This window comes from Cornus florida, unplaced genomic scaffold (genome assembly GCF_030987335.1).
Source record: "Cornus florida cultivar Cherokee Brave unplaced genomic scaffold, ASM3098733v1 CherokeeBrave_3.0.0_Hap2_Chr04, whole genome shotgun sequence".
Classification (NCBI taxonomy): Eukaryota; Viridiplantae; Streptophyta; class Magnoliopsida; order Cornales; family Cornaceae; genus Cornus; species Cornus florida.
Genome location: NW_026775574.1, coordinates 24,605,936 through 24,630,431, shown reverse-complemented (window position 1 = coordinate 24,630,431; position 24,496 = coordinate 24,605,936). Strand labels below are relative to the sequence as shown.

At 33.5% G+C, this 24,496-nt stretch overlaps 2 protein-coding genes across 2 annotated transcripts; one reads left to right on the top strand and one right to left on the bottom strand.

The window, feature by feature from the left end:
- Positions 1-6,785: 6,785 nt before the first annotated feature.
- LOC132304847 (cell wall integrity and stress response component 2-like) lies at positions 6,786-7,400 on the bottom strand. The gene has a single exon (XM_059802555.1). It carries the CDS (start codon positions 7,398-7,400, stop codon positions 6,786-6,788), a length of 615 nt encoding a protein of 204 aa, XP_059658538.1.
- A 9,696-nt stretch (positions 7,401-17,096) lies between these two features.
- On the top strand, positions 17,097-23,584 carry LOC132302212 (transcription factor MYB14-like). Its single transcript, XM_059799080.1, has 3 exons — positions 17,097-17,229; positions 22,695-22,824; positions 22,979-23,584. Exons 1-3 carry the CDS (start codon positions 17,097-17,099, stop codon positions 23,478-23,480), a joined length of 765 nt encoding a protein of 254 aa, XP_059655063.1. The 3' UTR covers positions 23,481-23,584.
- The last annotated feature ends 912 nt before the right edge of the window (positions 23,585-24,496 follow it).

The following is a 24,496-nucleotide window of genomic DNA, read 5'->3' as shown; positions in this document are numbered from 1 at the left end:
AAAAACTCATTAAATCAACTCTAGGGTGTATACCAATTGTTGAGATAAGGTTGTTGTCAGATTTACCGCTGCAAGAGCTAGATTAGGTAGTGATTTTGTATTTCAAGCTATTATGGTCTATTCTGAAGGTTGACATTTGTATAATTCATCTTTTTACACTTTCTCAAACTGTGTTTGTGTTGAGAATATGCTGAAAATGAATTTGGACAGTGTGGTCACTAGTTAAGCTTGTTTTTCTGAATTAATCTTGGATTCAAGTGCTGTTTGATCATACTTAGCTATTTCATGATGATTTATGCTACTACCAAGTATATTTTGATGAATTAAGATTGTTAAAGTTAAGCTTGAGACATAAATATGGTATGCTTTGATTTTGAGTATTCAAACCCTAAGGCGGAAGCTATTTTGTGCTGAATCTATTCTTTGCCAATGCTATTTTGTGCTGAATCTATTATGCGCCGAAGCTATTTTGTGCTAAAGCTATTCTGTGCTGAAGCTATTTTGTGCTAAAGCTGTTTTGTGCCAATGCTATTTTGTGCTGAAGCTGTTTTGTGCTCTGAAATTTTTGATATACTCATACTATGTTTGATTATGCAAAGCTATGAACATGAGTACAACAGTGAAAGAAGACTACGTAAGGTGCTGGTGAATTGATCTCGAGAGGAATTTCCAATTTTACCTCTTAAACCCTAAGTGTTGCAGATTGTGGTTCTGAGGCAGTATATTGGATTTCAAAGTTGCCCAGCTTATTCTTATTGTTGTAAAGACCTTCTTGACTTAATCTACATCTGTAATGGTGTGTGTGGTGAGCTATGAGAGCTCATTTGGTCCAAGCATGGTCGCTTAGGACAAGGGGAGTGCTTGTATGCATTGTGGTGTACTAGTGTGTGTATTGGTTGTGAAAACTAATGTCTATTCTTGTGCCTGGGTGTGTGCAGGGAATGAGACAGCTAAGTGTGTAACAAGATACATACAGCTAGTAGTGGATTGCTTATTGGCTAAGGCCAAGAACTAAGGTTTTCCCCAGTTAAAAGGGTTTCCTTGTAAACCTTGTGTTATCTATTCTTTGAATGCTTATTTAGTTGTTTTGAGAAAGTTTTATAAAGCAAAGTTTTAACCAATTCTACACTCTTGCTAGATCCTATCTATGAAGAGATTTAGTGATGCAATCACGTCAACTAGGAATATTAAACTGTTCTTCCTCGAGTCTCATTCATTCTTGTTGTTTTCATCATTAAAACTTGCTTGGATTGGTTGTGTTTTCATCTCAAAATGAAGGTTTTCCTACCTATTCAATCGATCGCAAAGCTCTCACGATCAATCTGTACACACAAATTTTGTTCTCTACAAATAAAGACAAAATATGGGAGCAAATAGAATATTTTATTTATTTATAAAGATGGAGTACAATCCTCTGTAATAATATTCCAAAGAATAAGGTCCTCTGATTCGATCTCCTTTTTGGTTGGTTGGATCCAAGGGCTGCACGAGCTTGATCTTGAATTACCGTAGAATTTGGATAAAGAACGGCACGTCTTTGGCTGTGCTTGTTGTTGATCACCATAGAATTTGGATAAAGAACGACACGATTTGATGTGCTTGTTGTTCGTCGTCTTCAGAAAGGATTTGTTTAATTCGGTGAAGAACGGCATGACTTTAGATGTGCTTGGTGTTCTTTCACCTTCAGGTTTGTCCTCTGGATTTCTGATTCCCTCAATTTTTGGACCTTCTGAATTTTTGAGTCTCTGGATTTCTAAACTCTCAATTTTGTGTCCCTTCCTTCATCCTCCAGGCCTCTATTTATAAGCTTCTTGGGTTGATAGGATGATGACACGTGTCATCTCCTGATAAGGATAAAATTATAACTAGGCCGGGCCAGTTATATCATGATAATTATCCTTAAAAATAATTATTCCAATATATTTTATTAGAAATAATTATCTGTTTATTTAACCATCTGGGCTGGGCAAATTAAATAATTTAAGTAGACCAAGCTCGGCTAATTAAACAACTTAATTAAACATTAGGTCCATATTTAATTGGTCCATTTGTCAAAACCAAAGCCCACTAAAATTTAGTGTCTACAAATTGCCCTCACTTCGAGTCCCAAGTTTGACAGGACTTGTCTCCTTTTTCAAATGGGACTTGAAGTATCCAACTTTCCTTCTTCTTTTTTTTTTTTCTTTCCTTTCCAACTTTGGATTATAAGATTTACTATTTTGCTTTTCTATCCAACTTTTAATTGGAATTTTACTTTCCCATTTGAACTGAATTATACAAATTTTAATACAAATATGAGGTATTTTATTACCTATATATAGGGTTGGCAATTCATGTTCGTGGGTCGTGTTTATGTCATGTCAATGTAAAGGTATTATACTAAATAGGTAAACCCAAACCTAACCCATTTAATAATCGTATCAAAATCCTCAACACTAACCCAACCTATTTATTAAACAAGTAAACGTGTTAACCCATTTAATGACCTGTTTATCAATACGAGACATTTAATATCTAATTAAATACTAAATAATAGAAAAAAATTGTCATAATTAACCCAAATATTCAAAATAAAAAGAAAAATCTCAAGGCATAAACAAGGTTTATATTGAAATGACTTAACTATCCATAATAATTTGATTTAAACAAGTAACATATCATATAGGTCATATTCACGATTATAACATGTTGAGTTAAATGGATCATAAACGTGTTATATGGGTTAAACCCCTCAATACTAACCCGACACGGTTAAGTAAATAAGTTAATCGTATCGACCCTTTTATGACCCAAACCCATTTATGCCAAACCCAAACCCTTTTAACTCGTGTCGTGTTCGTGTCGTGTTATCGTATCGTGTCTTAATTTGCTACCCCTACCTATATATACCCCCAATATTATAGGGTTTGACATCAATTCCAATATTCTCTGAAGACTTGTCAGATTATAACCTCTGAAGACTGTGTTGGATTGCGGCCTCTGCTTAAACAAATAATCGGTATGATTTTTTTTTTTTCTCCTTTTTTTTTTTTCTTTTCTTTTTTTCCATGCATTTTTTTCACGCACTTTTTTTCTCTCTCTTTTTTTTTTTTTTTCTCTTTCCCTTTTTTTTCTCTCTTTTTTTTTTCCATGCTCTTTTTTTTTCACACTTTTTTTTTTCTCTTTTTTTTCACGCATTTTTTCTTTCCTTCTTTTTTTCTTTCCTATTTCTTTCTTTCCCTTTTTTTTTTCTCTCTTTCTTTTTTTCACGCATTTTTTTTCTTTCCTTTTTTTTTTTTTTTTTTTTTTGCACGAATTTTCTTTCTTTCCTTTTTTTTTTTTTTTTTCTTTTTTTCCACTCTTTTTTTTTTCCAACTTTTTTTTTTTTTTTTTCAAGTGGTAACCATTTTTTAGTCGTGCTAGTCAACCATGGTGTTTTTCAAAAGTTTCAAGCCCTATATTATTATCGTTTTGGAGCGAGAACAGACTCTGAGAGGTCATGCCCCCAGCACAGACAGTGTCATCAGCAGCCATGAATCGACTCGGAGAGCAACGAGATATGTAGACGTAGGGAGGCTTTACCAACAACTTAGACAACATTATCAACACCCATTGCCAGAGTGTCTTCATCAGCCATAGATCATCCAGTGGCCATTGATAGAGCAAAAATAGACTCCAAGAGGTCATACGACTAGCACAGGCAGTGTCATCAGCAGCCACGAATCAGCCTAGAGAGTAACGACAGATATAGATGGAGAGAGGTTTTACCACTAGCTCAGACAACGTTGTCAACACCTGCCGCCAAAGCATCTTCATCGGCCATGGATCATCCAGCAGCCATTGATAGAGCGAGTCCAGATTCCGAGAGGTCATGCCACCAGCACAAGCAGTGTCGTCAGTAGCCATGAATTAATCCAAAGAGTAACGACAGATGTAGTCTTCATTAGCCACAGATCAGACATCTACCATTCAAAGAGTAAGAACAAACTCCAAGAGGTCATACCACCAGCATTGTTAGCCAACAAACTCCAAGAGGTCATACCACCAGCATTGTTAGCCATCACCAAAACGTCTTCATCAGCCATGGATCATCCAGCAGCCATTGATAGAGCGAGACCATACTCCGAGAGGTCATACCACCAGCATCATTAGCCATTATCAGTTTTGATGATGATTTCAAGCCGAAGATCCACCAAAAGATCTGACTCAGTGTACAAGTTTACTTATGCACCAGACACCAGTAGCCACTTGACATAAAGTTACCGAGTTACACAAGTGTGCTTGTGCATATCTGATGTGACAGATAAAGCTTGCATGCCTATGCCTCCATGTGGTGATTTGTTTTTACTTCAGTAATATCTTAGCGACACCCTGAATTTTCCTTGACGTAATACCTCAATAGAAAACCAAATTTCTCTTTTAGCAACACCTTGGTGGCAAGCAAAAAAAAAAAAAAATCAGCGACACCTCGACGAAGAGTCAAAACTTTGTTGCAGCAACATTTTAGCGATGACCCAAATTCTTCAGCGATGCCTTGGCGGCAAGTCAATTTTATTTATTTCTTCTAGCCACACCTTGATGATGAACAAAATTTTTTTTTTCTTCAACGATAGCTCAATGAAAATCTTTTCCAACATTACCTCGGCGGCAAGCAGAATTTTTCTAGGCACTTACAATCTAGCGACGAACCAATTTATTTTTTTGCAACTACACTTTGCCGGATCAAAATTTCCTTTGTAGCTAAAATTATGGCGATGGACCAAATTCTTCTTTGCAGCTACATTTTGGTGGTGGGCCAAATTTCTTCCTTGCAGCTACAATTTGGTAACAGACTAAAATTTTCTTTGCAACTACACTTTGGTGGCATGCCAAGTTAACAGGTACGACAAGCACTTTTGATATCGCATGATAAGTGATAACATCTTGAGAGCGAGCCAAGTTGAAAATTTGTAACAAGTGACAACAATATCTTGATAGTAAGCCAAGTTGATTAATTGCGACTAGTCCTTTTGATATCTTGTGACGAGCACACTTTGCCATTTTGCATATTCTGAAGATTTTTTTTTTCTAGCGTCGTACTGAACTTAAAATAAAATTCTAAGCTGTCTACGTATCCTCAAAAGAGGGATCAAGTCATCACGTAGTTCAATAGAGACATGAGTTTTTCCGTAAAAGGTTATACTCGTGTCAAAGAGTTTTTTTTTTTTTTTTTCAAATAGTTTATACTCGTATCAAAGAGTCTTGATTTGTTTTCTAGGTAGACAGTTTAAGCTCGTATCTAGGAGGGCTTGATTTTTTTTCTTCAGGTAGATAGGTTAAACTCGTGTCAAGGAGTATTATTATTTTTTTTTTTTGGAGATAGTTTAAACTCATATCAAGGAGTTCTTGATTTTTTTTTCAGGTAAATAGTTTAAACTCGTGTCAATGAGTGTCATTTTTTCATTTAAGAGACAGTTTAAACTCGTATCAAGGAGTTCTTGATTTGTTTTCCAGGTAGACAGTTTAAGCTCGTGTCAAGGAGTGCTTGATTTTTTTTTTCTTTAGGTAGACTGGTTAAACTCGTGTCAAGGAGTATTATTTTTATTTTTTTCAAGGAGTTCTTGATTTTTTTTTCCAGGTAAATAGTTTAAACTCGTGTCAAGGAGTGTCATTTTTTGTTTAGGAGACAGTTTAAACTCGTATCAAGGAGTTCTTGATTTTTTTTTTAGGTAGATAGTTTAAACTTGTGTCAAGGAGTGTCATCGACAGTTTAGGCTCGTATCTGGGAGCACTTTAACTTTAATAATTTTCTTCAACTTTGAATCAGACAACAATCCAAGCTTATACTAGAGGACACGGATTATCTCGTCGTCACTTTGAGGATTTTCTTCTTGGTTTCTTTGACTAAATGCCCCTTGTGATTTTGTACTTTCGGTTGAAGTCATTGTTGTAGCATGGTGCGTTTCTTGATGGAAGTCTTTCGAGATGATGCTTATAATGAAAGATGAAGCTATTTCGTCATTTGAGTTAGGAAGTATATTGTCTTCTTCTTCGGATTCACTTCTCTCATCTTCTTGAAAGTTGTCGGATATATCAGGAACATCTTCTCTAGCACCATGATTTTCCATGCTAAGCTCCATGTCGTGGGCTCAAGTAACAAGCTCTTCAAATGTGCGAGGCTTAATCCCTTGTAGGATGTAAAGAAGCTCCTAGCGTATGCCTTGCATACACGCTTCAACTGCAGAAATTTCAGACAAACGATCTTTGCAGTCAAGACTTAGAGCTCGCCAACGATTGATGTAGTTAACCACGGGTTCACCCTTCATCTGTTTTATGTTTGTAAGCTCCAACATACTTACAGTACGACGAGTGCTATAGAAACGGTTGAGAAATTCTTGTTCCATCTGCTCCCAACTGTCAATACCTCTAGCTTTGAGGTCTATGTACCAATCAAATGCATTCCCTTTGAGGGAACGAACGAATTACTTGACAAAAAGATCTCCATTTGTACCAACATTGTCGCAAGTTTCTACAAAGTGTGCGACATATTGCTTGGGATTGCCTTTTCTGTCAAATTGTTGAAGCTTTGGAGGTTGATACCCAACCGGCATTTTTAAGATGTCAATTCTTTCTGTGTAAGGCTTTGAGTACATGCGATCACTTTGAGGAATGCCACTGTATTATTCTCTTATACAATTCACTATCATGTCTTAAAGTTATTGGATAGAAAGTGAGGTGACGGAGGCAGCATCAATTGTTGAATTGGCGGACACGTCATTTTGATCATCAATTAGAGTGTTCTCTGGCATGGAATTAGAATGAGAAATTCAGCCTTTGCTTGACTCAGTATTGTCATCATGCAATTTTAACTTTTCTGTCAGCGAGGCAATTTTTAGATCTTGCTCCTTGAGAGAGTGTTGTAATCTTTCAATTGTACTGGCCATAATCATCAATTGCTCTTCGTACGAGGTAGTACTCGTCATCATGACTGGCATAGAGATGGAGTCAGAAAAAATCTTTGGCCTTGGGTGGACCAGCCCTGAACTTGAACTTGAACTTGAACTTGTGACTGGAACAATCTTTGAGGTTGTAGGAGCCTTCCTCCTTACCCCCAGCGAGGTGGAACTTGAACTTGTGACTGGATTTACCTTTGAGGTTGTAAAAACCTTCCTTCTTGCCCCCAGCAAGGTGAAGGCGGTATGAGTTTGAGTTGTTACTTTGATAGATTTGGCAGAATTAACTCTCATTGCATCGTGCTGTCTTTTGGCAGGAATGGATGATTTAGCCATGCTCCACATCATTAAACTTGCCGACGTGTTTGTACCACTTGATGAAGTTGCAACCTTCTTACCACCTTTTGTGATGGTATTGATGTTATCCGTCATGACCGCGATGTCTTCGGTGGTATTCTTGCTCTTTGTCTGAATCTTATTGGAAGTCATAGAATCTGACGATGAATTTGTTAAGGATTTGATACAGGAGAAAGAGATGAGAGGCAGAGGATATCCCACTGGGTGTGCCAAAAATTTGTACACACAAATTTTGTTCTCTGCAAATAAAGACAAAATACGGGAGCAAATAGAATATTTTATTAATTTATAAAGATAGAGTACAATCCTCTGTAATAATATTCCAAAGACTAAAGTCCTCTAATTCAATCTCCTTTTTGTTTGGTTGGATCCAAGGGCTGCACGAGCTTGATCTTGAATCACCGTAGAATTTGGATGAAGAACGGCACGTCTTTAGCTGTGCTTGTTGTTGATCACCGTGAAATTTGGATGAAGAACAGCATAATTTGATGTGCTTGTTGTTCTTCGTCTTCAGAGAGGATTTGTTTAATTTGGTGAAGAACGGCACGACTTTGGATGTGCTTGGTGTTCTTCGCCTTCAGGTTTGCCCTCTGAATTTCTGATTCCCTCAATTTATGGACCTTCTAGATTTTTGAGTCTCTAGATTTCTTGACTCTCAATTTTGTGTCCCTTCCTTTATCCTCCAGGCCTCTATTTATAGGCTTCTTGGGTTGATAGGATGATGACACGTGTCATCTCTTGATAAGGATAAAATTATATCTGGGCCGGGCCGATTATATTATGACAATTATCCTTAAAAATAATTATTCCAAATATATTTTATTAGAAATAATTATCTGTTTATTTAACCATCTGGGCTGGACTAATTAAATAATTTAAGTGGACTAAACTTGGCCAATTAAATAACTTAATTAAACATTAGGCCCATATTTAATGGGTCCATTTGTCAAAACCAAAGCCCACTAAAATTTTAGTGTCTACACGATCGAACCTCTCTGCAGGTAGAAAATCACTTCTCTGTCCCATCGTTCGAACTTTTTCTGCATATTTCACCTCTCTGTCCACCGTTTGAATTTTCTCTCCGATCGATCCAAGTACCATTCGATCGATCCCAGTTATCCCTTCGATCGATCTCAATTCGATACTTAGAAAAATTTTGAAACTCTGAAAATTTCATCTCTCTATCTATCGTTCGAATGTGTCTGCAGGTTTTCAGGTGTCAGATCGATCGAATTTCGATCGATCATTATTCGATCGATCGTATTTCTTAAAAATAAAATAAAATAAAAATTATTTCACCATTGTGCCCTTTTGTGTAGTCATGTTACTTTTATATTTTCTTTTGGGCTTGATCTCATATCTCTCTTGCATCTTGTGTTATATTCCTGAGAATGCATGGTTTGATTATCCTTATCCCATTTGATATTTGATGTGAGTTTGCTAGTGTGGTTATTCGAATAGGTTGTTGATTCCAAGTTTGGGGGAGACCCTTTTTCATAGTGGATCATTGTTGGGTTTCATGTTTTCGCCACCACAGTATACTCTTTCCATCTTTTCCATTGTTCTCATTGCACATTGAGGACAATGTGCGGTTTAAGTTTGGGGGTGAGGTATCTTTGTTGCACTTTACTTAAAGTTGAGCTTTAATTATATAATTGAGATGTGAAATCCTTGTTAGCGATGATTTTAATCTTTTGAGGACCATGATACTTAAAATTTAAAAATTGCTTGACTTGAGAGTCCAATACTCCTTATATGCTGGTGCTCTCCCCTAGGTGTGCACAAAATAATGCACAACACCTTGAGTTTGGAAATTAGTGTCAAGTGGGCATCATAGTTAAATTTATAAACCGCTTAACACCTATACTATGTAGTATAAATGAGAAGGGGTTGTCCCAAGGGATTGGAGTCGTACTTGATTGTGAAAAGGCAACTAGGGTCAGTAGGTCGAGTAATCAACAAATGGTTGGTTGGTTAAGTAAACTAGAGAGCAACTAAATTAAACTAAGTGATTGAATGTAACAAGAGTAAGTAAGAGAGAGAAAGAGATCTTGGGGTTTAGAGGTCACCACCAAGCAATGCTTTTCTACACTTCCAACTAGTGACTAATGAGGGTAAAGTGTGTTGCAATATTTGTGTATATGTGCTTGGTTGATTCAATTAGCAAGGGTGACCAATTTAAGCATACATTGTCTAATCAACATGTGAAAAGCACAATATATCTAGTAATTAAGTATATATTGTCTAAATAGCATGTGAGAAGCACAACATATCTAGCAAGTCATTAATCCTTTCATTAAGTTCACAAGCCAAACACACCACAAGGTTAGAGACATATGCTACTTGCATTCAAAAGTATGGAACACCAAACAACTAGCATGGATTGTCCTCTCATCTAACAATTATGCTATCACTACACTACAATTAAACTAGTGGCATGAAATTAAACTAACTAAGCTAAGGAAGAGACATAATCCATCAAGAAGTGAGCATGGACCATCTAGAAAATCACAAGAGTATTCTTTTAAGCACAATGTTTCGACAATCCCTAAATCCATAGCATTAATACACATAGACATGCATCAATTACACAAGAAATAGAGGTAAACACATGAACATCTATTCTAGCATACATAGACATACGGATAGAATGAAATGATTGATTGGAAGCATTAAACCACATAAATCATTGAATAAACAAGATTTATATGTATAAAAGTGTCAAAACATTAATTACAACACTAATCCCTCAATAATACACAAGATTAAGATATAGAAAGCATGCTTGGGGCTAACTCTAGCCCCAAGAGGATGTCTAGCCACTCATGGTGATGATGCTCCAACCCTCAAGGGCTAATTCCATGGTTGAAATTTGCTCCTTGTTGATGAAGAGTCTCCAATGGTGTCTCTAGCCTTCTCTTCCTCTAAACTTCTTCTCCAAAAGATGATATGCAAAATTAAATTGGCTCCCCCTTGAAAAAGCAATCCTTATCCTTATATAGGTAGGTTAAAATGACACCCAAAATGAGCTGGGGTCGTGCACACAATATTCCCTAATGATTGGATAAAAGACAACTTTCAATGAGATGGAATTTTAACTTTTTCGCACTAGAGGAAGTTCGATCGATCGAACCTTGAACTTGGATCGATTGAAGGTAAGTGAGATCGATCGAACTTAGGCTGGATCGATCCAACTGGCTGAGCTTTTTGGAAAAAGATAAATCCGAGATATTTATGGGAGATATTTATGGGAAAAGGACAAAAGTGGTTAGTAGGTGGTACAGCTGTTGATAGGATGAATCTTTTGAATAAGGACAAAAGTGTTCGATCGATCGAAGGATGGTGTTGGATCGATCGAACTTTTGGACTTTATGCTTTTGGGTCAAGGCTTGGATCTATCTTGAAATGCTGAGATCGATCATTGTTCGATCGATCGAACCTTGAACTTGGATCGATCGAACTTTGCTGCTTGCCACCTTTGGCTTCATTTGCCTCCTTCTTTTTTCACTTTGCTCCTTTCTTTGATTAATCCCATAATTGCTTCAATTAAGCTCTTATTTTGCTAAGTTAGCTTATTTTCGGGATAAGTGCCTGAAAAAAAAAATAATACGAAATCAATCTAAAACGGTAAAGTAAGATAGATAAAAGTACTAGAATGCCTAAGCTTAAGGGGTTTAAATACGCACTTTTCAGTGCTCATCATATGCTTTGTGGATGCCATTTAGGAGTAAATTTTTCAAAAGATTGATATCATGCTTGCTTTTGTGGTCCACATCATCCTGATTTTGTGATTATTTTGAGATTCACTCTAAGATTCTACACTAGCACAGACGCACACTAGCATTCATTTGTGGGGCACATGCTTTGTTGATTATTGATTTGGTTATATCCCAATTGAGCTAGTAATGCATTGAAAACTTTCATTCTTGATAAGGGTAGATAACAACCCCTTTAACTAAGTAGCCAGGATTCTAGCCTCATCAAGCACTGAATTTCTCGTACTGAAAGGTGGAGAGCCCAAACTCTAGGTTAATAACTATAAATAAAAATTAAAAAACAAAAAAAAAAAAACACTTCTCCCAAAAGGTGAGAAGTGGGAAATGATTAGATGGAGATTGTTTTAATTTGTAGCCTAGTTGATTTAAGCTTGTAAATTCTTAGGGATGTTTAAACACCTAATGCCCTAAAGCCGTCCAATTTGGGAGTCATTGACTTAACATTCGACCTCATGGATCGCTAGAAAGCTTAATAGATCAACACATTGCACTATGATTCCATCTTTGATCCTTAGGATTAGAGGGAAAAAAAAAAAAAAAAAATCATGTAAGAAGAATAAGCGCACCTAGTTGAATAAAGCTTTAATAAAAGATCCATTCTTTGTCTTGATGATCGGTACTAGATTTGTGTGCTAGCTTGAGACCGGATGTGATCATTTTTTTAGTTAGCTTAGATAGTAACATATTTGATACCGGTTCACTTAAAAAGGATTCTAGAGTTGTTTTGATTTACATGATCATTGTCTTGATGTGTGGAGGACCATATATATTTGTTTACTATTGAGATTTTGGGAGATTGCTTGGAAATGGTTGAAAAATTGCATACTTGAGGTAGTTTTCTCCCAATACTTGTTTGGAATATTGATGCCTCTTTAGTGAGAAAGAGCTTAATGTTTATGGGTATCATTTCTGGAAACCCTCGCGAGACTTCACTTATCCACTAAGGGTAACCTAGGGGTTTAAAAGGCTTGTTGCATGCACTAAATGCAATCGTGTTCCTTACGAAAGTGGCGTTATTCATTTATTACTTTCTAGTTCATAGTTGTATAGTTGTTAATTTCTTTATTTTCTTTGTAGTTCATTGCTAGGGATTAGCAATATTTAAGTTTGGGAGTGTGATAAGCGCTGAAAAGTACGCATTTAAACCCCTTAAGCTTGAATGTTCTAGGACCTTATTCTATCTTATTTTCCCATTTTAGTCTAATTTCATGTTATTTCCCTTTTCAGGTACTTATCTCCAAAATAAGTCAATTCAGCTGAATTAGAGCATTTGAAGAAGCAGTCTTGAGCTTAGTGGAAGAAAGGAGCAAAGCGGAAGCAAAATTGGTGAAGAAGCCTTATTCGATTGATCAAACCAGAATCCGATCTATTACACTGTAATCGTCCTAACCATGTCATGATGGATCGAGCCTTTTGTCCTTATCTTCAGGAAATTTTCCCTTTCGATCGATTCAACCTTTTCTTCGATCGATCGAACACTTTTGATCTTATGGGGCACCTACCACTTTTGTCATTTTCCCAAAAATATCTCAACCAACTTAAAGGTATGCTCGTGGTGTAATCATTTGAGAGTCTTAGTGCATGAGGTCTGACCATTGGGTCTGACATTTGAGCTACCTATATAAGGGTTTTGGCTATTTTGAGTAAAAGAGAGAGAGAGAGAGGTTGATTAGTTTTGGAGGAGGCTAGAGATTAGAGAGAGAAATACACCATTTGGGGAAAATTCTTCCACTCATCTAGGGTTTTTACCAAAAACTCAAAAGGAAGAGGATGATTTCTACCATAGAGATAGCCTTTGAGGGTTAGATGATAATATCAATGAGTGACTAAACCATTTTCTTGGGGCTAGAGATAGCCCTAAGCATGCCTCATAGACTTTGATGTTTTGTAATTAATAGGGATTTGTGTTGTAATTATTGTCTTGACATCTTTTATATATATATATATATGTATATATATCTTGTTTCTATAATGATTTGTGTGATTTAATACTTCCAATTGATCATTTAGTTCTATCCATATGTTTATGTATGCTAAAATAAATGTTCATGTGTGTATCTCTACATTTTGTGGCATTGATGCATGTCTATGTGTGTTGATATTATGAATCTAGTAGTAGTCAAGGCATAGTGCTTAAATAGATTACTCTTGTGATTTATTTGATGGTTCATACTTATTTCTTGATAGATTATTCCACCTCCTTAGTTTAATTAGTTTAATTTTCATGTCATTAGCTTAGTTGTAGTGTAATTACCTTACTTTCTTAGATAGGTGGACAATCCATGCTTGTTATTTAATATTCCATGCTTATGAATGCAGTAGTATATTTCTCTAATTTGATAAGTGTGCATTAATTATGGACTTATGGAAGGATTAATGACTTAATTTGATATGTTGTGCTACTCATTAGATTGACTAGACAATGTATGCTTACTTGGCCATCCATACTTGATATTCAATTAATAGCACACACTTTCATTTACAACACATAATCCCCTTAATCCATCAAATATTGAATGTCTAGAAAAGTAATACTTAGTGGTAAACTCTATAACCCAAGACTCCTCTGTCATATTCTCTATACCTCATATTTGTTTTAGTTAATTTACATTGCATTTATTTAGCTTAAATGGTAGAATAATCCAACCACCAATCATCTTTTAATCACTCGACCTACTAATCCAACATTGATTTTCAAGCAAAAATACGTTTCCTTTCCCTTAAGACGTAAGACGATTCTTACTTACTCTAACTATATTAATAATTAATAGTAATAATGGCATTCTATATATTCAAATTTAGTCGCATATTATTTCACCATTTTTGTGCAACTAGATATGAGACACACCACATATAGGCATTCGTAAAGGATTAAACTTTTCTCATGACAAAATTTCTACCACTCCCAAAGAATAAACATCACACTTGTCATTGACTCGTTTTCTTTGGAAGTAATTGCATCCTCTTATTTAGGTAGGTGGAAATCAATCACTGTTTTTTCTTTGTACGTGGTTTTATTATCGAAAAAGTCTTCAATTGTTGTAGTTTTATTGCTGTCCGCTTGATTTGTTGTTTTTACACATCATTCAATCCAGTATATTATAATATATATTATAATCATGCAACATTTAGTCAAAATATTAGTCAATATACAAAAACACAGATATAGATTTTTCACTTTTTTTCAGTTTAAATAACCACTCTATTTGAAGAAAAAATTTAAAGTGTAACTGATTTTTCTCCAAGTTTCCAGTCACAAGTGGTATGGTTGAATGCGATTTTCTTTGATTTTCTCTTTAATAATCTCTCTCCAAAAGGATGAAAAGCTAAGTCACATAATTCATTAATTAAAAGGATAGTCGTTCATGCGCTCTGTACGGAAATTGCTAATTGGGAGCAAATTGGTTCTAAATTTACGAACTCAAATTTTTAATTCGCGAATTCAGATTTATAATTCATGAATTGTATGCAGAAAGTTATACTATGCACACACGCATGTTTGTATACTGAATGCATAATTGATTGATTATTTAATACTCCATTTATTCCATATTAGTAGTCAATCTTTCAATTTAAGTATGAAAAGTCAAAGCAGAATAATGCTATCTTTCCCTAATTATCCTTTAAATTTTAAAAAATCTCAAATCGAGTAATAAACACGTTTAAATTTAAAATAACAACTTGATAATTTTAAAGGGAAAAAAATTTGAACAATGCATTAATTTCATAATTCCTTAAAAAATCCTAATAATAAAAGTGGAGGACTAATATGGAAGGAGGGAGTAATAATCAGAGTCAAAATATAATTCATTAATAAAAATAATTATAAAAATATATTATTTAATATTTAAAAATTCATAAAAAAATATTTAATAAATTATAATTATAATTTTTTTAACTAAATAAATATATATAAGTAAATATATGGACACTCACACTCTCAAAATTTTTAGACTTTGGTGCTCCCCTTATGTGACTTAGGTTACAAACATCATAAGCATTCAATTAGGTACTTTTATATAAAATGGGAAAAGAAGCATGACCCCATTATGAAAATTTCGTGAAATTTTATTTTGAACGGGAGAAAAGTTAAACTTGAACTATTTGGTGACACTTTGACCTCATCAAGTTAAACTTCTATATTTTTCTCTTAACTTCCCCAAAAAAAAAATTATTTTAACCTCGTTTTTGACAAAAATTGTGGCTTTCCTTTTTTTTTTTTTTTTTTTTTTTTTTTTTTTTTTTTTTTTTTTTTTTCTAAGGTAGCAAAAAAACCCTTTAAACTATGAGTAATTACTATGTCCGATCAAATTGACCTACTCCTAATTCGAATCCTAGTGTAACTGCCATGTAATTACCTAAATAGTTTATATTTTATTTGTGCATTAAAGATACCAAAAATAAAAATAAATATGGAAAGAAACTGAAGAGGTTTTCATCATCCCTCTTTATCTCTGTGATTTATCTATTCATTTTCTTTATTCTTGATTATTTCTTTCTCTGACTCACGGTTCTCTCTTTTTTGCTTTGCAAAATTAAAGGGAAAATAAAGTATTGAGAAGTCTCTATTGGTTCATAAAATCAAAAGGGAAAATACATATAAACGTATATGTTTGTTTGAAGAGAATAAGATTGAAAGTATATGTATTCATGTTTTTTTTTTTTTTTTTTTTTTTTTGCAATATACTTCTTTATATTGTATCTTTTGGGGATTTGATTAAAAAAAAAAAAAAAAAAAAAAAAAAAAAAAAAAAAAAAAACCTCAAAAGTTCGTTACAAAGTACGGCCTCCCAACGGATCTTCTCCTCAAGTCCTACCCTCTCCTAGTTGTAACGCCATGTTCATTATCCAACTTCCTGTTAAGTTCATTTTTTTTTTTTTCAATATATATTTTAAGTTTTGAAAAAATAATAATAATAATAAATAAATAAATAAACTTCAAAATTTCGTTACTCTTTCCATATTTATTTTTGGCATCTTTAACCGCAAGTAAAATATCAATGATTTAGATTAATTACATGACAGAAAGTAGAAGTAGACCAATTTGATCAAACACAATATCATTACTCTTAAACTATAGGAAAACAAAAATGCAAATAACCACACTATATAAACCGTGAGTATTAAAATTTTGCAATACTAGTCCCTTTCTTCAACTTATTGTTAGAAAGTAGACTGTCAAAGCATTGTAACACATTAAAAATGGGAATTTATTCTTTTGAATTTTATAAAACCGCCATGAAGTATAAAAAATTTGTATAATGCCCCATATTCCAGACTCCAGAAATAACATGCAAATTTCTTATAGTTTAGAGGTTTTCATATGAATTTAAATTTGACACGTAACAACCGTAGGAATGCCTTATTTACAAGTTATTAATAATTTAGAGGTTTATATTTTATTCATCGGCACATGCAAATTTTTTATAATTCACGGGTATTTGTTTGTATGTTTATAATAGTAGTACTTTTTACAAAATTCTCACTGTAGTGTCACGAAAGGTGCATGTGTCCTTTTTTTTATTGGAAGGCATTTTCCTTTTTCATTTTGTTTTTTAGGTAAAAAAATAAAATTGAGTTTGGATCTTTGATGTCCTGTACTGTAATTATGCTAAATGCTAGCGATTAGAGTTTACACAATTTTGTATGAAACAATCATCGTCGGTCAACACCGTACAATACGTTGGCGAGGATCTTCAAAGAAAAGTATTTATGAGTGAGAGTAGTGATTTTGAGTTTTTCCCAAAATTAATCCTTGAACACTGTAGACATCCATGTGGGTGCCTTTTCTGTTCACATACAGAGAGAGGGCGGTGCATGCCTTTGAAATGTTAATCTTAGACTATACATACATACATGATACATACATACATATATATATATATATATATATATATATGCTGCGAGCACAGTTTCCGAGGTGGAGTCTCTTTTTATAAATAGCTTTCACATCATTTTGAGCTCTGAGTCTCTCAACACGGAGAGTACTGAAGATTTAATACAACTAGTCCATATATATATATATATCCATCTGAGAATCAATCAATTTAAGATGGTAAGAGCTCCATGCTGCGAGAAGATGGGACTGAAGAAAGGTTCATGGACACGCGAAGAAGACCGCATATTGATCAATTACATTGACCAATATGGCCACACCAATTGGAGGGCACTTCCTAAACATGCCGGTATGTAATTATTGTGAAACTCTAATGTATTTAAAATTCTGGTCTCTCTACATACAAATTAATCAAGTCTTTGATTGTATATTTGGTCGTATGTTAGTTCATTTATTTAACCCAAAAGAAAAATAGCATTTGTAAACTTTGTCACTTACGTGCTCACTAATGTGTTTTGGACTTATAATCAAACTTGTAGTTTTGGGTATTTGAAATTTCACATAATTGAACTTCTGTTATCTTTCATGAATATTTATATATCTATATTATTATTAAAAGTGTTAAGAATTTCAGTATTTCAACATTTCAAAAGTGCAAAGAGTTTTAATATTTATGTATATATATATATATAAATATTTATTAATTGATATAAAAAGAATTTTTATAAACCTAAGAAAATTTAACTCAAGCTTAATCATCACTTTCAAATTACCTAATAAAATTCAAATTACCTATATATCTATTTGTTTCAAAAAAAAATATTTATTAATTACCTAATAAAATTTAAATAAAAGAAAATCTAATTAGACAAAATAAAATAATTTTTATAAAACTCTACCACAAATTACTTATTTTATTTTTTATAAAACTCTATCACATATAACTTGTATATATATATATATATATTAGATTAGGTTTGTGGTGTGCGTATTTTTTCTTTTCTCTTTACAATTGGTGTTGAATAGGTGATATTACGCGTGATGAAAAGGTAGTAATAGTTGTTATTGATCTGGTAAGTTTAACTTAGATTGTTAATTTTTTTTCTTTACTTTTTCTTTTTATAAGCATTATTATTATTATTTTTCTTTCATTTTATTATTATTTTTCTCTTTCTAAATGATGTTTAGAAGTAGTTCATTTGTTTTATTTTATTTTCTCTTTATAATTGATGTTTAGAAGTGGTTTATTTGATATTTTTACTTTGGATTGTAATTTTTTTTTCTTCTTTTTTTTTATTTTTTTTTAAATTTTTGGTTCATTATTAATTTATTATTATTATTTTGAGTCATTATTTTTTTTTCTTTACTTTTTTATTTTTCAGAAGTACCATTCTTCTTTTTATTTTTTATTTTTTAGTTTTTATTTTTATTTTACTCTTTGTAAGTTTACTTTGGATGATTTAAAATTTGTTATTCTTAATTTGTTGTATTGAGAAGGTTGGATTGTTAATTTTTTTTCTTTACTTTTTCTTTTTAGATGCGTTATTTTTTTTTTCTTTCTAATTGATGTTTATAAGTGGTTGATTTGGTAAGTTTACTTTGGATCGTGATTTTTTTTCTTCATTTTTTTATTTTTTTATTTTTGGTTCATTTATAATTTATTATTATTTTGAGTCATTATTGTTATTTTTAAGAAGTATCATTCTTTCTTTTTTCTTTAGTTTTTATTTTTATTTTACTCTTTGTAAGTTTTCTTTGATTGTAATTTTTTTCTCCAGTTTTTATTTTTTATTTTTGGGTTCATTATTAATATATTATTTTGAGTTGGGTTTCAATGTTTTTTTTTTATTTTCGGTTGGACTTAATTTTGAATTGAATTTGTTGCTGAAAATTTTTTATATGTTCTTTTTTTCTTCAATTTCTATTATTATTATTATTATTGGTTCAATCTTAATTTATTGTTTTGAGTCTTGTTGGTATGTAAAAATTTTGAATTTTTTGTTGCTAAAAATTTTATATATGTCAAATTTTTTTTTCAATTTTTATTATTATTATTTTTTGGTTCAATCTTAATTTTTTGTTTTGAGTCTTGCTGGTATGTAAAAATTTTGAATTTTTTTCCATTTTTTTATTTTTGGGGCATTCTTAAATATAAAGATATTTAATAATTAATATAAAAAAGGTTTTTATCAGTTTTTATATAAAACTGTAACACAAATTACCTATTTATTATGAGTTTTTATTTTTTAATTAATATAAGATGTTATAAGAGTTTCTATAAAACTCAAATCACCTATTTATTATGAGTTTTTAAATAAAAGGAAACCTAATTAGACAAGGAAATATATAAAAACATTAAATAATTTAGTTTATCTAATTAGGCAAGGAGAGATATAAAAAGTTAATAATGAATTCCTATTAAAAAGTTTAATAATTGAATTCCTATTAAAATTATTTAGAAAACTACAAATAAGTAGAGTTAGGAGACTTAAACAACAAATTAGTCAATTTTAAAATTTTATTTTTCACTTTGGCTATGTTGTGATATAGATATTTACTTCTAAAAAAAAATAAAAAAAAATGGTGTTAAGTGCCTTTATACAATTATTTATTTATTTTATATATCCATAAATTTGTTTTTAACTTTTCAAAAAAAAGCAAAAATAATGAGCATAAGAAATAAATATAGTATCAAAATATAGTTTTAAAACATTATATACAGTGAGGGACAAAGTTAAAAAAAATTCAATTTTCACAATTAAAAAAAAATTATTATAAGTATTTTAATAAAAGGAAACCTAATTAGACAACAAAATATATAAAAAGCTTAATAATGAATTCCAATTAAAAAGTTTAATAATTGAATTCCTATTAAAACGTTTAATTAATAATTAATGTTTTTATCTCTTTAAAATTCTAACACAAATTACTTATTTATTATAAGTTTTTATTTTTTAACTAATATAAGGTGTTTATAAGAATTTCTATAAAACTCAAATCACCTATTTATTAGGAGTTTTTTTTAATAAAAGGAAACCAATTTAGGCAAGCGAATTTATAAAGAGAATAAATAATTTAGTTTATCTAATTAGACAAGGAAATACATAAAAAGTTTAATAATTAATTCCTATTAAAAAGTTTAACAATTGAATTTAATAACATTTATTTTTATTTATTTCTATATGATTTTACTTAATTTAATCCAAAAAGTAATGTTATTTTCTGCTATTACAAGTTTAATCTCTCACTAAATAAAATATAGTTCATTAAAATCAATATATTTTTTTCAATATTCTTCAAATTTTTTGTGTCAGAATTTTTATTTTTTTAATTTGATGTATTTATAATTTATATATAAAAATTTTAATCAACAATTATAATTGAAATCAAATTCTCTTAACCAAAGAAAGGAATCATTCTATCCTAATTACATTTTATAGGTAAGAATCAAAGTACACAAAGTCACAAATTCAATTATATTCGTGATTTTTTCAAAATATTTGTCTCATACTTCATTTTTTTAGCTATTCGATTCAATATTTATTAAATAGTTGGTTTAAATTATCACCACTAATATCACTTCATTGTTAAACTTATATTGTGATAAAAAAGTTAGTTAAATGTCACGGGCCTAGAGATTTGGCGCAGCGGCACGACCCGTGCAGCACCAAGGCGTTGCTTCAGCTCGCGCAAGCGCCCTGGTCAGCCACCACGACCTGCCTTCCCAAGGATACATACTAACTGGTTTCGACCTGCCTTTGTCTCATCAAGGGAACGGCTCCAGCTCCCGACCAGTTTGTGCAGGGATGGCCAACTCCCTTCTTCATAGTCAAGCCCATGACCAACGACAAGCTTCTCGCACTCAACCGAGTTGACCTGCCTGAACTCTGAAGAGGTACCATCATGTGCTCCTGCACGCCCCTTCCCTGGAACCATTCCTAGTTAAACTCTGCTCTTTGCCAACCAGCATGTGTGTCTTCCATCCTTCAAATGTCTTAGGAATCAGTTCGTGACACTCTCCCCCACCCAAATCCTGCAGCGCTTCACTACTGCGTCCACTCCCTTCCAAAGTCTGCCTCCAAGTGATATGCTCGCCTTCCCACCATCGTTTCCTTGTGCAGCTCCCTGCACTGCACTCGCCCAATCATAGGCGTCGGACCAAGGGGACGTCCACTTCTCAAGGACGTGACTCTTCTCCGTCATGTCGCCTCCGTGACATCCCGAGCAAGCAAGGGCCTCCTGCAGACCTAAGGACTAAGCATGAACTTTGGTGCGCGCGGCCCTCCGGCCCTCTAGTGCGCAACTTCAACAAACACCTCTTCCTGGGGAGATGGAGGCTCTCCCCCCCAACTGCATTGATTCCTCCTCATCGACGCAGCTTTAGTGCACCTTCTTCATTCTCTGACCCCTCCCGGACCGACAAGTGGGCACCCCACCGTGCTTTACCCCAAGTCCTGCTCTGATACCATTTGTCACAGGCCTAGAGATTTGGCGCAGCCGCGCAACTGCATGGCCCGTGTGGCACCAAGGCATTGTTTCAGCTCGCGCAAGTGCCCTGGTCAGCCACCATAACCTGCCCTCCCAAAGATACATGCTGACTGGTTTCGACCTGCCTTGGTCTCATCTGGGGAACGGCTCCAGCTCCCGACCAGTTTGTGCAAGAATGACCAACTCCCTTCTTCATAGTCAAGTCCATGACTAGCGACAAGCTCCTCACACTCAACTAAGTCGAGTTGCCTGACTCTGAAGAGGTACCATCATGTACTCTTACACGCCTCTTCCCTTGAACCATTCCCAGTCAAACTCTGCTCTTTGCCAACTAGCATGCATGTCTTCCATCCTCCAAGTGTCTTAGGAATCACTTCGTGACATAAAGCTACCTTGTCTAAGCAAAAAAATAAAAAATCTATTAAAACTTTACACCCAAAGTCAAAAGAGTAGTTAGAACTATTTTATACACTTAAGCTCCGTTAGTTTGGAAGTAAAATATTTTTCGGAAAATATTTTTTTATTTTCTGGTGTTTAGTTGTCGTAAAATATTTACGAAGAAAAAAATATATATATTAAAATTTAACAATAATAATTTATCCATAAATTTTCGGCAAGTTTTTTTATATGTCCAGCCCAATGGAATTGATCTCAATCTCAATATTTTTCCTAAAAAAGAAAAATATTTTCCAAAATGAATATTTTACATCGAAACAAACAGAGCCTAGTTACTTAATAAGTTCTATTTTTTATCTTTTAATATTTTATGTTGTTGACTTATTATGATTTATAATTATTACTAATTGTTTAAAATTATGAATTTTAATATTTATCTAAAATTAGTATTTATATCATAATTAATAATCATTTAAGTAAAATTTTGTAACTCCTTAAATTTTAATTTTTACTCTTATTATACTATTTGTTCATGATTCATGAATATGCAAAAAAAAAAAAAAAAAAAAAAAAAATACATTTGATTTCATTAATATTTAAAATTATAATTACTCAAACAAGTTGCTAATTACCAACCAGCATGTGGCCTAGCGGTACCAGTACCAGGCCCCTACTTTCCAAAGGAAGGTCAGGGGTTCAAACTTCAGTGGAGGTATGCTTGAACTAAGAGGAAACAAAAAAAAAAAAAAAAAAAAGTTGCTAATTAATTATTTAAAAATAAAACTTATTTTGATAATTCTCTATAATTTTTAATTAAAATTATAAAATAACTTTTGATCAGGTGCTATGACTATTGTTTTTTCTAGTGTGTGTGTGTGTGTGTGTGTGTGTGTGTGATATGGATTTTTTTTTCTTCCTATCTTTGCTCAGGTTTATTAAGGTGTGGAAAGAGTTGTAGACTCCGGTGGACGAATTACTTGCGACCGGACATTAAACGGGGAAACTTCAGCAAAGAAGAAGAGGACGCCATTATCAATTTGCATGGAAAATTAGGAAACAGGTAAATGCAAATATGGAGAATTAACATGCATGTGCCAATTCAAACAATAGAACCGAGTTCTACATCATTTTTAAAATACCGCAAAACAAAATTAACACTTGAGCTAATGGCTAATGCAACTATTTTTTTTCCTTTTGCTTAATCTTTCGATCAGATGGTCAGCCATTGCAGCAAGACTGCCAGGACGTACAGACAATGAAATAAAAAATGTGTGGCACACCAACTTGAAAAAGAGACTCCACAAAATTGACTCCTCTTCCAAGTCCAAACTACACTCCATCAATGAAGCAAAACCCTTAATGAATCATCCGAATCAGGATACATTGGATCTCCAACCGGATTCCCCTCAACATTGGCTTAGCGAAATCTCCAACGTCATCACCAATAACAGCAACAACGGTAACGTGTGCATGGAGGCTGATGCAGAAGTCCTAGACGATTTCCCTGAAGTTGATGAAAATTTCTGGTCGGAGGTGCTCTCTGATGAAAATTCCGGCAGCACCAGCGATTTTCCTGCAGTCACAGCAGAGGAACAACTTCAATTTCCTTTGTCACCTTTTCATGCCATGGAATATGTGTACGGCTACAATTCAAGCGTTCATGATGGCAAGGACTTTTGGTACAACCTTTTCACACGAGCTGGGGAATTATCATAATTACCAGATTTTTAATTAAGCATGCAAAGATCATGTCAATAATATTCAAGCTTCTTCTAAAGAGAGGTTTGATTTATTTGTCTACGGTTTTTGACCATTGTAGGGGTTCGTTTTTATAACATAATAAAATACATATAAATGGTGATATCATACACAAATCTGAGTGATCCAGACAACATAATAGAATCCAAGGTAAACTGAGAGAGGTGGAAGAATAGGCAAACTAGAGAGAGATGGTGAAGATGGCAGTGTAATAGTATACCATTGACTCCCTTGGTGAGGGTGTGGAAAATATGGAGAAAGCCTCAATATGAGAGAGCATGAGAGCTCTTTATCTCTAGGAGGCAATTTCCTCTCTTTTTTGCTCTCCTTCCACTTAGCCTTGGAGAACCTCCTATATAGGCCAAATGAGAGATTAGATGACGTCGTCATATGACATCACATGTGGACCCATTAACATTATAAATGTTAAATAAGATGAGTCTAAATTGTATGGGAGTCAAAATGGTATATCTCTCTCTGCGAGTCAAGTCGATGGTCGACTCGACAAGCCCTGAACTTCATCCACCAAACCAAGAACCTCCTCGAATCCCAAGTAATCCTGAGTCTTGCTCCTAATTCAGGTCTTCAAGTCTTCGATCTTCTGTTTGAGGTATCTTGACGTGGTAAGTGTCACGTAACTGAAACCATTTGACCGTTTGACTTGTGGGCCATCGTTTCTGATGTGGCGTCGCTTGTTGACCATTTGACTAAGCTTTGTGGGCTATTGTTAATGATGTGGCATAGTCTGTTGACCGTTTAACCAATAAATGTAGGCCATGTGAAGTGAGATATATTCAACACCTACATTTAGTCCCCCTGCACGAGTGAGCTTTGTAGAATTCGTAGAAGGTTAGCCGGGCATAAATAACCCAAAAGTGGTGGTTACGCAAGGTTTTACTTAACTTGGTATGATATCGAGTTTTGGTGAACTGGTGCGATACCAGGGCTTGATGACCCATCGTGATACCAGGGTT